The sequence below is a fragment of the Lepidothrix coronata genome, unplaced genomic scaffold, assembly GCF_001604755.1.
Source record: "Lepidothrix coronata isolate B3197 unplaced genomic scaffold, Lepidothrix_coronata-1.0 Scaffold125, whole genome shotgun sequence".
Lineage (NCBI taxonomy): Eukaryota > Metazoa > Chordata > Aves > Passeriformes > Pipridae > Lepidothrix > Lepidothrix coronata.
Genome location: NW_016690305.1, coordinates 563,383 through 579,345, shown reverse-complemented (window position 1 = coordinate 579,345; position 15,963 = coordinate 563,383). Strand labels below are relative to the sequence as shown.

At 41.9% G+C, this 15,963-nt stretch overlaps 1 protein-coding gene across 6 annotated transcripts in view; it reads right to left on the bottom strand.

Moving 5' to 3' along the window:
* FARP2 (FERM, ARH/RhoGEF and pleckstrin domain protein 2) overlaps positions 1-15,963 on the bottom strand; it is a 75,819-nt gene that overhangs the window by 39,988 nt on the left and 19,868 nt on the right. For all 6 annotated transcript variants that reach the window (XR_001876646.1, XM_017826258.1, XM_017826259.1 and 3 more), the window contains exons 3-7: positions 12,566-12,670; positions 11,132-11,174; positions 7,133-7,211; positions 6,384-6,481; positions 4,257-4,371 (exon numbers count right to left, since the gene is read on the bottom strand). Coding sequence is in view for 5 of the 6 variants with exons in the window: in XM_017826258.1 (XP_017681747.1) it covers positions 4,257-4,371; positions 6,384-6,481; positions 7,133-7,211; positions 11,132-11,174; positions 12,566-12,670 (440 nt within the window). In the remaining variant the exon portion in view is untranslated. The remainder of the gene's footprint in view (positions 1-4,256; positions 4,372-6,383; positions 6,482-7,132; positions 7,212-11,131; positions 11,175-12,565; positions 12,671-15,963) is intronic.

The window sequence follows — 15,963 nt, the reverse complement described above, 5'->3', positions numbered from 1 at the left end:
AACACATACAAGACAAAAGAGGTGGATCATAAATCCTACTTTTGGCTACAGCTTCCTCGGTTACACTCTGAGAGCACTGTGTGTAACTCCCACCCACACTAATTCCTGCTGTAATTCTTTTGAACATAACGACACTAGGAATGAAAGTGGGCCTTTGTCTTTTAAAGAGGGTGCTGAGGTTGGCAAGGAGGGCTGGAAGGGAAGGGAGACAAAAACAAAATGGCAACTAGAAAATTGGAGCTATATAGTACTAAAAATTCCTCGTGAACAGTCTGGTGCAACTGATGCAGAATCACTGACAGTTATTTCACGTACTGTTAGATATGATCCAAAGCACAGCACATCCCAGAAAAAAATTAAAAATAAGGCAGCAGCCAATTTTAAGAGTGTTCTCTTGCACACAACCTGCCTGTACCTACCAAAGAAGGCAGAACCTGGTGTGGGGAAGCTGGGAGCGAAGCCGGGCTGTACCACAGACAGGTACAAAGAGAGCAGTTTCAGTAATTGCCCTCAGATGATGGCTGCAGGCTTAGCTGCACAGCCCAGCCCCAAAACAATCTGCTCTAATTTTGTTCAGCCATTAAGCAGATAAATCTACTTAATCTTCCCCAGGTCAATGGACAACAGACTATCTATTAACAGTATTTCCAGCAAAAACTGCTGTCAATGCAATAGGTTTTAACATAAAGGTTCCTTACATCCACTTATGTGTACAAATACTGGTTGTGTGTTACAATATTCCCGTGGTAATGGATTCAGAATAAATGCTGTCAAGTGTTAGATGATTTACAGGGCATTTAAACCCAGTAATCAATATAGAACTTTAAAGATGAAGTGTAAAGTTAGAATTTTTCTAATTTATACACACTTGAAAGAATTTAAATCATGGACAACTAGGCTAACAAGTTGTGAAAGGACAACAGTAAATGCAAATGTAAATCTATCAAATCTTCTACTTCTTTCCTGACAAAGAAACCACAGCCATGTGAACACATGTTGAATCCTGGACTGCACTCACCTCACAGCAAGTATTCTACTACTCTCAGGAAGACAGCAAAAATTGTATTTTGAGTGTCTGAGTCAGGATTTAACTGCACCCCCATCAATACACCATCTACAAAATATAAACCCTTTCTTTTTTTTAATTAACTACAGAAATAAGTAAACTCAGCCTCTTGCTGAAGCAACTAAGTAATGTGCTACACCAAAAATATAACTCATTCTGTTTACCATTACTACATTTGCAAAGTTAAGTACAGTCTACTTGTGGAAGTAAAAGAAAGTATTCGTAAAAGAGAAAGAAAAAAAAATATTTAATAGAAAATAAGCTTTCAATTGTCATCTTTCTGATTACAACATTCTCAATATACAGAATGGATTGGATATAGAGGTTCTGCTTTATTCAGGTTGATGATGCTCTACAACTTCTAATAGCTACAGTGAAGCAATTTAAAAAAAGAAGGGAATCCGAGGCAGAAAGAAGGTGCTGCAGCACCGGTCTGGAAATGAACCATCCTGCCAGAAATGGGTTTCTCTTCCCGGATGCTCAGTTAGTACAAGAAGTCTCTGTCAGAAGCAATCATCAGTGAAGAATCACAGCATGGTTTAGGTTGGAAGGGACTTTTAAGATCATCAGGTTCCAATCCCCCTGCCATGGGCAGGGACACCTTCCACTAGACCAACCTGGCCTTGAAAATATCAGCCTGCTAAAAGTAAGCGGGGGAATAACAAGGTCAATTAAAGGAAATAACAAAATGAAAACAAACCACAAAAATAAAAATATGACACAGCAGAATAATAGGAGAGGGAAATATTTATGTCTGTCCAACTGCACTTTGCACCACCAGGAAGGAGCCAAATGCTCCAGGTCCCTGCTCCTGCCTGTTCCTTGGAACAGAAGTGAGGAAAAACGTGTCTGCACTGAGAAAACACGGGACCTCCTCAACTGCTAAAGATAGGAAAGGGTGGCCAATACTCCTTGAGCAAGGGAAGAGAGATGTTGTACTAGTTTGGGCTGGGGTTAATTTTCTTCACAGTAGCTGGTACAGGGCTGTGTTTTGGATTTGTGCTGAAAAGAGTGTGGATAACCCAGGGATGTTTTCCTTACTGCTGAGCAAAGCTCACACAGAGCCAAGGCCTTCTCTGCTCTACACACACTCCACTGGCAAGGGACTGGGGGAGCACAAGAAGTTGGAAGGGGCCACAGCCAGGACAGCTGACCCCAGCCCACCTCAGGGATATTCCACCCCACATGGCATCATGCTCAGCATGTAGAGCCAGGGGAAGAAGTAGGAAGAGAAGGACATTCAGAGTGATGGTGTTTGTCTTCCCCCATCATCATTATGTGTGATGGACACCTCTTTCCTGAGGATGGTTGAACACCTGCCTGCCCACGGGAAGTAAGGAATGAATTCCTGGGTTTGCTCTGCGTGCTTGTGTGGCTTTTGCTTCATCTGTTAAACTGCCTGTATCTCAATCCCTGAGTTTTCCCCACTTTCACCCTTCCAATTCTCTCCCCCACCCCACCGAGGGGGAACAAGCAGCTGTGTGGGGCTGAGCTGGGGTTAAACCACGGAAGTCACAGCTATTTTTAGGACTGCAGCGCTTGCAAAATGACATCTCTCTAACAAAACTTTTTCCAAAGGCGTGGGGGGATTCAAAATGTGCCTTCAAGGTTATTGCTAATGCCCAATGGCAACCTTTTCTAACTACATGCCTCAGCTGCTAATCTTAACGTGGCTTGCACGTGCACTTCTAAAACACTGCTTTAAAATAAGATTTACAATCGTTTTAATAGCATGGCTGCATTAGACGTAATTCTTCCTAAACTAACGAAAAGTACACTTATGAAGCAAGGAATCTTTTCCTATTAACCTTCCTCTGATTCCTTCCAGACAAACAACACAAAAATGCAAACTTCCCTTACTGTAACAAACTATTAGAAGTAACTTGTTCAAAAAAAACCCCTCAAACCTAGTTAACAAAACCACCAGTCCCTGACTCAGAAGACAGTCACAACCTTTGCATCAAGAGAAGTAAACCAAGAAAATTCCTCACAAGCAACTCAACAGAATCCAGGCACGTGACTGACACAGGGCTGTTCTGTGCATTTTCTGAGGGTTCTTATCCCAGAACTAAAACCACCACATTTCATCTCAAATTTGACACCATCAGCTTATGCAATGATGTCATCAAAACCCTGCACGAGCCATTTGTAGTTTCAGACACCACCACACCTTGCAGCAGTGTCACAACGAGTTCCATGAAAAGAATGTTCCCCCTTTTAGTTTGCTTTGAAGTTAGTAATTCTTTCAGCACTTTTCTTTTGACAAGAGAAAAATAATGAAATTAATGGTTTCCCTCCTCCAGCTACCTTCTCCCAAGGTGAAGAACCCTAGCATACATTTTATTTCAGAATTAACTTTAAATCATTTAAAAACAAAACCAAACTTTTAGTTTCTTTTTTAACCATTTCCACGTGCACCTTGAAGGTTCAAAGCAGGAAAAAGTAACAAACACCTGATTTCATGAAGAATCGACAAAGCTGAAATTCCATCCTTACCAATAATTTCAGCACAACTGAAAATCAGTGATCGTAAACAGTTTTGAAGAGTTAATTATTGAAATTCTCAGGAACTAACTTTCCAATACTACAGGATGTGTCTTGGCCTTAAACACAGATGCTGCCCTGAAAAACCTCCTTGTTCTATCTGAAAAGAAAGTCAGTCAGCAAGGATCCATGATTTTACCCTCATAAAGCAAAAGGAACATTTAAATTTCTAATACAGCATTCGGATTAAAACACACAACCAGGCACAATAAAGCGTGCATGAAGATATTCACAATTAACAAAAGCCCTTCAAATTGCTAAATTCTAATGTGCAAGGTCTCAAAAATTACAGAAGAATAAGTTCCTGCAGTTCTTGACTGCGTGTTGGAACTAGTTTTATGTGGTGAAGAGTTCCTTTGTCACCAATAATCTTCCAATAATCTATTATTTCAAAAATATCCCAGCTATAAAATAAGGTGTTGCATGAATTCTGATGAAAGTTATTTCTCCCCAACTCCCTCCAACCTTCCTCATCTCCCTTGTGCTTAATGAGTACAGAATGACTACGATGCAGTTGTTAGACAAAAGCAAGACCTATGCACACTCTCCTAACATCATCCTGTCATACAACATGCTCAACCTCCCCCAAGCAAGCCTGCGTGCTCCCCAGGGGTTACATCAGGGGTTCACTTCAATCCTCACTTACACGTGCTTCTTGTGGAACTCCAGGATCTTTCCTTCAATTCTTTCCTGGTTTGGCAAATACTGGTTTGTTTTAAGGTGTTCTCGATCCTCCGATTCATCGAAATCCCCTATTTCAGCTATGACAGAAAACAAAACCATTTTAGAATAAGAAGAAAACGAAACAGTGTCACAGTAAGAAGAAACAACAGAAAAGGAATCATGACTGAAAATACTTGGTAAGGAATTACAGAGACTCCAAGAGCCTTTAAGGGCTTCAAATTTGTGCATCACGCTTTCTATCCGGATTCATTTTACCAAACTCGCACATTTATCCCAAGAAGACTTCCTGGGAATTAGAGCAGTATTTAAACATAATTTGGAAAATTTAGACTTGTAGAAGACCCGCGAGGTGGTGTGAACATTTCTTACTTACAGATACCTCGTAACAACCAGCAGGTTTCAATGGGTTTTTTTCTAAACTTTTGTAAAATAGTAACGGGCAAGGCTACTTGGCAAGATGGCAAATTGCATCTGGAGTTTTGGTCTCCCCTTCACATATCCATGTCTTTCAGATACAAGACAGTGGATTTAGGAAGAGATTTACAGAAGGAAAAAGCATGATTAGAAAGTGCAGAACAGCTTCCATCTGGTATGATGTGAAGCAATTGGAAGTCTTCAGCTTAGAAAAGAAAAGCACAAGGCAGGCAGAACATATGGCAGATGTATATAAAAATTACAAGTTGAATAAATACATTTTAAAAAGTAATTTAACTTTTGAAGATAGTAAAATATGAATTTACAATATTAAAGCACAAAAATTTTTAAAAGACAAAAGCATGCATGTTATCCTAAAAGCCTCCCAAAAACTAAGCTGTGAAGCTCATTTCCCTGAAAGGATGCCAAAAATATAAGCAAAATCAAAAATTAGACAAACACAAGGGCAACTAAACGCAGAGATGCAGTCAGTCTCTGACTTAGAAAGGCCACATGCAGAGATTATGGGATGGATGCAGCAAAGGAAGGGTTGCCATATGCCTGCTCTGTGTCTGAGGGCTTCCCCATAGCATCTGCCATCAGCTACCATCGGAAAAAGGAGTGCACTTGTTCTTAACAAGAACACAGCAAATCCTGTTTAGCATCAAGCCAGCATATGAAACAAGTAAAAAATATTTAAAAGATTTCTGTAAAATAATTTTTGTTCAAAATAAAAACTATTCTTTCTCACATCCAATTTTCCAGCAGAGCAAAATCAAGTTAAGGAAGACCCGATGGTGAGATTTGCTCAGCAGCTCCCCACTGCTGGGAAATCATGAGCAGGTTTTAATGGCATCACTCACTGATGGCACACACACAAGACAGATACACTCCTCCAATAAAGTCACCCTAACTATTATAACTGCTTTATTATATCGCAATGCAGAATTAGATAACTAATAATTATTTAGCAGTGCACTTGTGAAGAACATCATTGAACAGCTTTTGCTTCCAGTCACCAAAGACCCCCAAAAGGTCCTGTCTGTTGCTCAGGTTGCAGATGTGTGAACACTCCGGCTGCTGCTCCAAACCCAATCAAGGTTTCCAACCTCCTTGTCTCAAAGGTCATGGTTTTAGGTCTTTAGGTACAGACAGACCAAGTCAGCAGCAGCATGGAAGGCTTCCAAGTCAATTGCTTCCCATTTTCATTTTCACTCCCAGCGAGGAGGAAAGCTGCTGACAGCTCCACTGTGGAACTTGTTCTGGCACAGTTCTAGCTGCGTTTCAGCCCAGTTCCTATACACCCATCTTCCCCCAGGCACAGGGAAAGTGAGAAACCAAGTGGAGGGAGCATAGAGGCAGATGGGAACATCTGTCTGGAAGATGCAGAGTGCTGGTGACATGGCCTGTAGAGCCAGGGACAACAGACAACACGGAAGGGGTTTGGTTTCCTACATCCTCCACGAAGCCAAAGTTCTCTCATACGTAAGCACCAGCTGTTCCTCCCCACAGCCAGCCCAGATGACCGTTCCAGGGCTGCAAATCAACATGTTTTACAGTGTGTAGAGAAGGAAATACCATGAGGCAGAGATGGCTTTTAGCTACCAAAAGCTTCTGTGTGCTATTTAACCTGGGACAGCACCAGCACCGATGTCAGCCCAGCTGGGATACTCACACTGCAGAAGGTGGGAGACCAGCAGAGCTGCCGTGTTGTCGCTGCAGGTCAGTCGCTCCTCTGCCAGGTCTCTCTTGATTTGCAGTGCAAACAGGTACCTGAGGGAGAGGTACAAGGGCTGGAGTTACAAGGACCATCCTTGACAGAAGAAATGACGACAGAACAACTGAGCAGGGGGTTATAAAACCAGCAACTCCTAATTCTTCCTCTCTCCAAACCCAAGGTAACACAGCAGCCGGGCTGCCGAGGACAGTCAAATCAAACAACATAGCCTATGACTTATCCAGTGCAATTTATCAACACAGGACTGAGCCAGCACAACAGACTCACAGCAGAAGGAAAACCACATTTTAAGCAGGGTTCATTTGTGCAGTAACTGCAGCTGTCATTTTTAGCTGCAAAGTGTGGGCTTCGGAAGTTTAAACTCTAAATAACTTATTAAAGTATGTACTGGTTATTTTATATAGGCACTGTTTATAAATTTTACTATTTCCTACATACTCTGACTCCTTTGACACCATGTTGTTGGTAAGTGCTAATCTGTGCTGTTCTCTGTTTTGAAAAGTATTTTTTCTGACACCAGTCATCTGCCAACACATGTCTGCTGAAACTGTGACACTCACTCCAAGTGCTCCTTGACTCACCTTCCATCTGAGTTCTGTTAGGAAGCAGCTGTGCTGCCCTCCTACTGTTACCTCCCTATTAATTCAGCAGGTAATGCAAATCTAATAGTTCTAAAAATACTTTACCTGGTATATTCCTCTTGCAACTGACCCGGGTCTGGAGGGAAAAACTTCACAGCTAAACGAAGCATTGTAGTCTTTGGTCCTAGAAGAAAAGTTGGTCATTTCACAAAAAAAAACCCAGGTGTTCTTCATAAGCACATGCATATTCTGCTTGCCAACGAGCAGAGAAACACAACACACATGAAGTCTAGCCAGATTTCAACTCCCACCTAACCACAGCAGAGTCTGGGGTACAGATTGTCCATGTCCAACAGAGATACAACAGCTAGTTTCCAAAAGAACTTGGATACCACTGCAGAGGTGAGTCTGCAGGCTCAGCGCTGTAAAAAGAGTTCTGTTCAACGTGAAATCTGTAACACCCCAAAGCAACCACTTGGCTGCATACAACAGCATCACAGGTGACCCAGTGAAAGGGTCCCAAAAGGGGAAGAGAGAGGAGACACACCCCACAGGCTCCCAGTACCATCCACACGATCAGAACTGAACCCACAAGCCTGGCTGGACCCATCTGGCTCCCTGTGGAGACAAAGGGTGTTTGCAGCCTGCTCCTGGCACGCCTGGTAATACCCATTTCCTCCCATTTTCAACACTTCCTTGTCCATCTCAGCAACAGGCAGGAAACTAATTTAATGTTCAAAATTAAACAGCATCCCCAGTCACTGTTGGGAACGGTCCATAACGCTCTGAGGAGCATTTTACAGCAAAACACAACCACGACTGGTCCGCGTGAACCGCTCCAGCACCACGACTCAGCCTGTGAGCCACAACCCCTGCTGAGCCACAGTCCCTGCTGAGCCACAACCCCTGCTGCACCACAACCCCTGCTGCACCACAACCCTGCTGCACCACAGTCCCTGCTGCACCACAGTCCCTGCTGCACCACAGTCCCTGCTGAGCCACAACCCCTGCTGAGCCACAACCTCTGCTGCACCACAGTCCCTGCTGCACCACAACCCCTGCTGCACCACAGTCCCTGCTGAGCCACAACCCCTGCTGAGCCACAACCCCTGCTGAGCCACAACCCCTGCTGCACCCGGAGTTTTGAAGGAATTACTGCAGGGTACCACAGTTGCTCTCCATGCCAGGACTGGGCACCACCGTTTTCCCGCTGTTTTTCCTGCCTTAAAACAGAGTGTTCCTCAGGCAGGCAGAGTACTGGCCAGCCTGTCCTCACAGGGGTCTGCAGAGCATCCACCTGACAGCTGCAGGCACCCTCCGGGCAAGAGCCAGGCCCAGCCACCCCGGGACTCCCTGTGCCACTGCTGTTTCAAAGCAAGCTTAGCCAAATTAAAAAAAAAAAATTAAAAAAAAAATCAAATTTGTTGGAGCATGCTGGGAAGCACAAGACAGCCTGCTTTGATTTATTTTAAGCATCAAGATCTCTCAAAGCTTGACGAAGTCCAATTTAACCCCCTCAGCCCCAAAGCACACGGATTTCTTCTGTCTGGAATACCCAATTCCCATATGCCAAATGTTTCTCCACTCACTCTTGTTTGCTAATGAGGGAATTACAGACTTTGCTTTTTGACTGGGAGAACTGACTCACAGATTATCACAGCTGTCACAAGAGCAGCTCCTAGCCTCCAATCCCAGAATCAGTAAAGCTTTGGTGAACGAAAAAAACTAAAATCCACATCCCAATTACAGTGTAATATCTAGAAATAAAAGAAGGCTGGAAATAACACCCTATAATGACACAGAAAGCTCACATTTGGCAGAGACTAAGGATTTTATAGTTCTTGAGATGCAGCAAGTGAGGAAAATGAATAGTTTTAATGATTCCAGTAAAAAAACCCAAAACTTCACACCAAATTTCTGAAAATACCCTGAGCCTTTGGAAGATCTTCACAAGGTCAAGAACAGTTCTGCATGTTAGTGATGCCAATCAACTGGAAAGTATCAATGTGGGAGCAGTTTTGGAAGTGTTTCGAGCATCACTTACATCAAATGACAATAAATATAAAAAATTAAAAACATAATACTGCATATTTGCTTCTAGCACAACCCTCCTCTTTTTGTTTAGTCAACCTTGCCTTTCCTCTATAAATAAGTCCCATTCAAATCAGGAAAAGAAACACTTGACCAGTGTTAACCGAGATGCAGAATTGATTTTCAGAAGCCAAATCTGAGCAAAACCAAGAACAACAACAACAAAAGAGATGTGAGGAAAAATCACTCGGGCAGGGATGGTGAACACAACGCTACATAAACTGGCAGCACCTCAGAGAAGGTACCCAAATGCCAACCTGATATTGTGTGCCTCTTAGGGAGCTGAAAATTTGGATCCAAACTCCTTGCCTTCTGGAGTGGTTTGGTTGTAAAACTGACTGCATCCATTTGAAAATAATCAAAATAAAATTCTTACCACACAACACAAAGCTAAAAGTATCTCAGAACAGGTCATCAGCCAAGGCTAATTTAAAGTAAATCAAGAACTTTTGTGTTTAGAGAGGATGTCAAAGACTCAGAAGGGCACATCTGCAGCTACAAAGCAATCACCAGCAACATCAACCAGCAGGTTTGAGCTGGAACACCTTAAAGCCAATGATAACATTCCCCTGCTGCTAGGCTAAAAGTTTAAAGGTTAACTTCAAAATCATTAAATTCTAAAGAAACCCTCAAACAAACAAAAAGCCCAATATACAGAAAACAGGAAATTTCAATCAATTTAAAACTGATTTCAGAATGTGAATATCTGCCAGACAAGTGACTGGTGTCTCTTGCAGACTAAAATTTTAGAAATTTTAAAATAAATCTTTCAGTTTCACTGGCAACATAATGTGGGTGGTAGAGCACAAAGCAGCCAAAACTTTTAGCAAGTCCCCATGGTTTTAGATCATTTTAGAACAATATTTGTCCCGTCAGGGAACACCATCTACGATCTAAGGCCAAGGTTCCCCAATTTATATGGTATAGAAAAGAATACAGAAGAAGTAACCAAGCAGCACTGCAGAGCTGTGGTCCACCAGATCTTTTAACTAGGATGTAATTCCTTCCAGCCAGGAATAAATAAAAAGCTGGCACTCCAATATATTTTTGGCAGGGAAAACAGAGAGTGAAAGTATTGTATACCCTTCGAAGGAAGCCTTTTATAGATGGTTTGGCTCTTCTGCTTAAAAAACAATGTTGGCAAAAGTCAAAATCCTGACTTTAAGGTTAAAAAATTAGCTAGAATTGGTGATTTCATATTTTCTGGCAATCGATTTTAGGCAGAAGACTAACTAAAAACTACTTCCCAGTACTAATTTTTAACATATTTCAATCAAAATTTGGAAGGGAATAGGATTCCACCACACCCTCCTGATCTTGTTCTTCCACAAAGCCTCTGCACTCAGGACCAGAAAACAAGCAAACAGCTTAACTCTGCTTTAAAGAGAAAAAAAAAAAAAAAAGTTGGATCTAATCTTTCAACATCTGAAGAACCAACCTGCATGCTGCATTCTCCAATTATTTTTCACCTTTACATTACCTCTGACATTACTTTTTAGAGTGGTGTAAAGACAAGGCAGCCTTGCTATTGCAGCATCCTCCTGGCCAGGGAGCAGAACTGCATTTTACAGCCAAAGCAGAAGCTCTGAAGCCACCATCCAGGTGGGAGATCCCTACCTCTGCTCTCCCAGCAAAGCTGCTCCTGAGCACATGGAAAGAGCTCACATGGGAATCAGCCAAAATATTCCCTTTTCTTCCCACGGTATGACAACACAACTTCCAAAAGCTTACAAACAGCAAGTGTTATATTTCACTTCAACATAACACCAGCTGACCCAATCTGTCTAGATATTTATCACAGAAAGAATCCTACCTGCAGTAAGTTTCCATTCCACCCACCACACACTACCCATTAAAAACATCAAGTTGGCATGTCCCAACAGGAACCACTATCACCACTACCATGTGTAATTTGCAGGGAAGCATAACCAGTAAATCAAGTAGTAATTGTGAAAGCAACCCACATAAAGCAGATGCAAATTAAGGAAAACTTCCTTTTTTAAAACTACTTACTCCGTACTTGCTTAATAACAGGTTTCATAGGTTCCAGCCAAATCTGAAATTGCAGAGAAAAAAAAATTACAAACTGACATTCTTATTTGAATATAATATGAGAACATCAAAAGTAAATTTCAATTAAGCAGTAATTTACGAGTAGCATTTCTTCCGCAATGCAGTAATTCCTTTGCTTTACAAAAAGTGTACTTATCTATTTGAACTGACATTTCTCATGCACCAGTAGAAAAATCACTGATCTGTGCTTAAAGCTCCTCTGGATAGAAAAAGAGCCAAGTCAGCAAAAGCACAGCCCCACTGCCAAGAAGGCAAGAGTCATGCCAAAACCCATGGCCAGACAGGAGCCAGGCTGCAGAATTACAGAAAGTCTGGAGAACAAGAAAAGGTCCGACTTTTTTTTCCCTTTCCATGCTTTTTCTGGCACTCTTATCTAACTACTTAAGGGTTTTTACTCGTTATTAATTTCCCACCATTTTTTCCCCTTTTGACAAGCATATTTTAAAAGAAAGACTACTGCTGTTCCCCTAAAAGGAGCATCCATAAAAGTAATGCAAAATATTCTAGATGCTCCACCTTTCAGTTTCCCCACCCCTCCAAAGAGAAAACTGTTACAAGACAATTATGTTTGGTCCTTACTAGTTACTGCTCTGTCTGAGAGACAGATGAGGGTTTTAAGAACCTTATTAGCTGCAGTAACAGTTTGGAAACCGTGCAGAAGAACTGGAAACTAAACAAGTTTTACTGCATTTCCTCAGCTCAAGAGCAGCGTGGATTAGTGCCATTAGCATTCCCTATGTTCTCAGTCAGATTTTCTGCACGTCCTAAAACCAGAAAAAGTAATAGGAAAAAAAAAGAAGGAAAAGAGGGTTTGGGGGACATTTTCTAGTTTAGAAGCCACATTGTCCTCTTTGCAAGGTACAGGATAAGTGACTAGGAGGCTTAAAGGTGTCAGCACTGATCTAGATCAATGACTTAAAAAGCTTGCAGGCCTGCATGCCTGCTGAGGTTTCTGTTGGAAAGAGGTTTGTAATGGCTCTTCGAGGACATTAACTGAAGACTGAATTAACCGAGGATGAACATGAACGCTACCAAAATTACACACTGTGATATGATTTCATAGGTGCTCCACAGAGGACACTCTGAGCTGATGTTTCCCCTTTCAGAGGAAAGCAGGATTTTATTTCTGTCCCTGAAAGTGGGAATATCAGCAGCTATTTAACAGCTTTATACATTTTCTGAGATTTAAGAAGCAGCAGAATCTGATTCCTCCCCTCTGCTTTAGTAGTTGTCGTCATCTGGTGAGCGAAGCAGATCTACAAGAATCCAAGAGATGATCCTACAGGACACTCCAGCAGACTTGGAAACATTTGACACTCAAGGAACTGCGTTCACCCAAGCTTTTTATTATACCCGATTTGTCGGGGTACGCACCCAATATGACTGGATGTTCTGGAACTCAATTCCAAAGTAGTCTGATTCAATCAAATTCAGATGCTTGTAAACTTCTGTCAGTAATGTCTGGCCGTAACACTTTGACTAAGGAAGTAATAAAAAAGTTACAGTGAGATTAATATGTATAAGTTTACAGTAAATTAAAAAACAAATTACGACATCTTTAGAAACTGTAGAAAAATATCAGGAAGATTTTTCACATTATTCTTGTCACTGTAAGACACAAACACAGGCACAGCTCCACATAAAAAACCTTCACAGAACCAGAGGAACTGAAGCTGGAAGGGGCCACCGGAGGTCACCTACGTCCAGCCTCCTTCTCACAGCAGGGTCAGCCACGAGACCCGAGGAGACCAGCTGCAGGCTATTTGCAGCTCCTTCAGTAAACCCACACGTTTGTTTGTGTAGCTGGATGGTGTGGTCTGCCCCAGCAGCACACACCGAGCAGGGACTGCCAAATCCCTGCTCCATGCAGACCCCTCGCTCCTTCCAACAGCAGGGACCCCAGGGCCACGTGCAGGCCAGTGGGAACCCCAACAACCCTCCTGTTACACCACACTTGCTGTGGAGTCCTTTTGATGAATCCCTCCCTCAAGAAACCCACTCACCAACCCTTTCTGACAGTCAAGTTAGAGGCAAACCCACAAACCAAACGTTGTCAGAAAGCAGCTACAGCAACATAGAAGAAAACAGGAAACTTCCACAGCACATCAAAACCAGCTCCCCTTGGGGCTGCTTGTTCAATCATCCCAGTTTGCTCTCAGCATGACTGTAGCAGCCACCACAATAAAAACAGCATTTATGAACCCACACATCAATCCATCTGGATCACTCAGAAGAGAATCCAAAGGGCTATCACACCTCTAGGTGCCCATTCCGGCAACACACAAAACCTAGCAGGGTGCAGAGGGAGGTTGCATGGCCACAAAGCTCCACCCTGGACCCTGGAAGTGATCCTATAACTGTAGTGACAGGGCCTGGCATCATTCTGGTCAGCTGGGTTATCTGACAGAACACACTGGCAGCATTGATGCCACAGAGGTTTGTTCCTGTGGAAGAGTCAGAGTGATGGAAGACAACTTTCCCATCAAAGCAGGCACAGAGTTCTGTAATCGACTCTTTAAACTCAGAACAGTGTCTCTTTTGAAAAGTATTAGACATTATAATAAGTTATCACAGAATCACAGAATGGTTTGGGTTGGAAGGGACCTTAAAGCTCATCCAGTTCCAGGGACACCTTCTACTAGCCCAGGTTGCTCCAAGCCCTGTCCAACCTGGCCCGGAACACTTCCAGGGATGGGGCAGCAGCAGCTTCTCTGGGCAACCTGTGCCAGCGCCTCACCACCCTCATAGGGAAGAATTTCTTTCTGACATTTAATCTAAATCTACCCTTATTCATTTTAAAGTCAAATTAGTGTTAGAATTAAAATAATTTAATAAAATGTAAATGAAAATATCTGAGAGAAAGAATGGGCCCCTTCAGGTTTAAAAGGTAAAAAATATTGTGAAAGCTGGGGCAATTATTTCACATTACTGGGGTGCACAAAAAATTCAAAAGCAACTGCTTCTTACAGGAAAAAGATTAACTGTCATTTTTAGAACTATGCAATTGAGCTAAATGCCTCTGTAACACTTAAAAAAAATCCCCAAAACTTCAGCGAGAAAAAGTCTGACAGCTGGCATTTTCTTTATAAGAGTACAATTAAATTTTTTTTAGCCAAAATCTGCACTTACAGAAGACTCTGAGGGTAAGGGTTTTGCTTTTTAAATGGTCACAATGAAATAAAGAATGATATAAGTAATGGCAAGCCACATCTCCAGTAAATTACATTATTGCTCTGCTGTCTCCAGACACACATCCCAGGCAGGTTACAGACTCTGCCAGAGGGGGCACATGCCTGGAGAAATGCATTTTGAAAGTTAAATTTTTAACTTCCAAATGAAATACATTTCTTGCTACGTACCTGTGAATAAAGCTTCAAACAGTAACAGAAGGAAATATCTTTAAATATAGTAGGACTCTGGTTTTTTAAGGTACCAATAAACACACGTGTATGCCTCCTGCTCCCAGGCCCCACGGATCCAAGAAGGGAATACTTTTCAGACAGCAATATTTGTGGGGATGCAGCAATGCCCTGACCAATGTCATATTCTTCCCTGTGCAGAAGATGGGATATGCCACGTGCCTTTTCATGGACAGATCTACTGACCTCAAGAAGCCCCTGACCAGGAGATGTCCTGTGACCCAAATCTCATTTGTGAAATGAGCAGCAATTCTGGTTCCAACCACCTTCTGTTAGAACTGATACACTTGGCTTAACTTGTGAAAGATGCCTGCTAACAATCAGACAGGTTTTACAGCCAAACTGGACTGATTAAGTAATCTGTGTCCTGTCCATGGCTAGTTACGTACAGGAATTAAAATTATCCCAACCAATAGTAATGCACAGGTTTCTCCCATTTAAACTGAGTTACATCTCTGTGGCTCCACCAAGCTCCATGCTGAAGACAGTCCAGCTGCCTTCATCTCTCCAAAAACAAGGGCCTGTATGACACATATCCCTGGTACCTCCCCTTCCACTGTCAAGTCCACGCTCCTTCAAGAGAAACTGAAGATGAAGAAATTAAGATGGTTAAGTCTGGGAGAACTTGGCAACGGATCAAATTATAAAAGCATAAAATAATTTTGCCTGGCTTGGGCTAACAACTAAAATTTTGGGTGTCAAGAAGAAACCCAGTCTAAGCTGAGTGGCATTTCACGTCCTTCAGAAGATAAATGCCACATTTTGAAAGAACAGTATTAATTTTATTTTAAAATGAGTTTCAAAAGCTTGAGATGGAATACGATTTTTTATTATTATGTCTCCAATGCTGTGGGAAAACTCTTCTTAAAGCTATTTAGTTCCTGAAATTGTTTATTATGTTTACAACCATCCTTTCCAAAAAGCTGGACATTTTGAAGAGGACAAAAATGGAAGTGACATAGTGGGCAGCTCCATGTCATTGTCTAATTTGCATAAAAGCAGCACAAAGTAAAATATTTTAAGTAATTCCCTAATTACTGTAATTCTGGCATCAGGGCAAGCAGCTGCATGAATGCATTTCAGAAAGGTCCTGCTTTCAATACAAATTCACAACACAGCATACTTTTCATTCCAAACTTCTCAATTACTCTTTATTTTCTGCCAAGACAACGACTACTGATATCAGTGAATTATTTCACATAAAAAGAAAGAAAAAAAAACAGGGTAAAAAAAATTAAATAGGCAACTAACAACAGTTTTCCAGTGACCCAGCTCTAACCATACTGCAGATAATTTTAACAAGTCATCATTAGAAGACTGTTAAGCACAATAGATTTATTTTAAATTGATTTG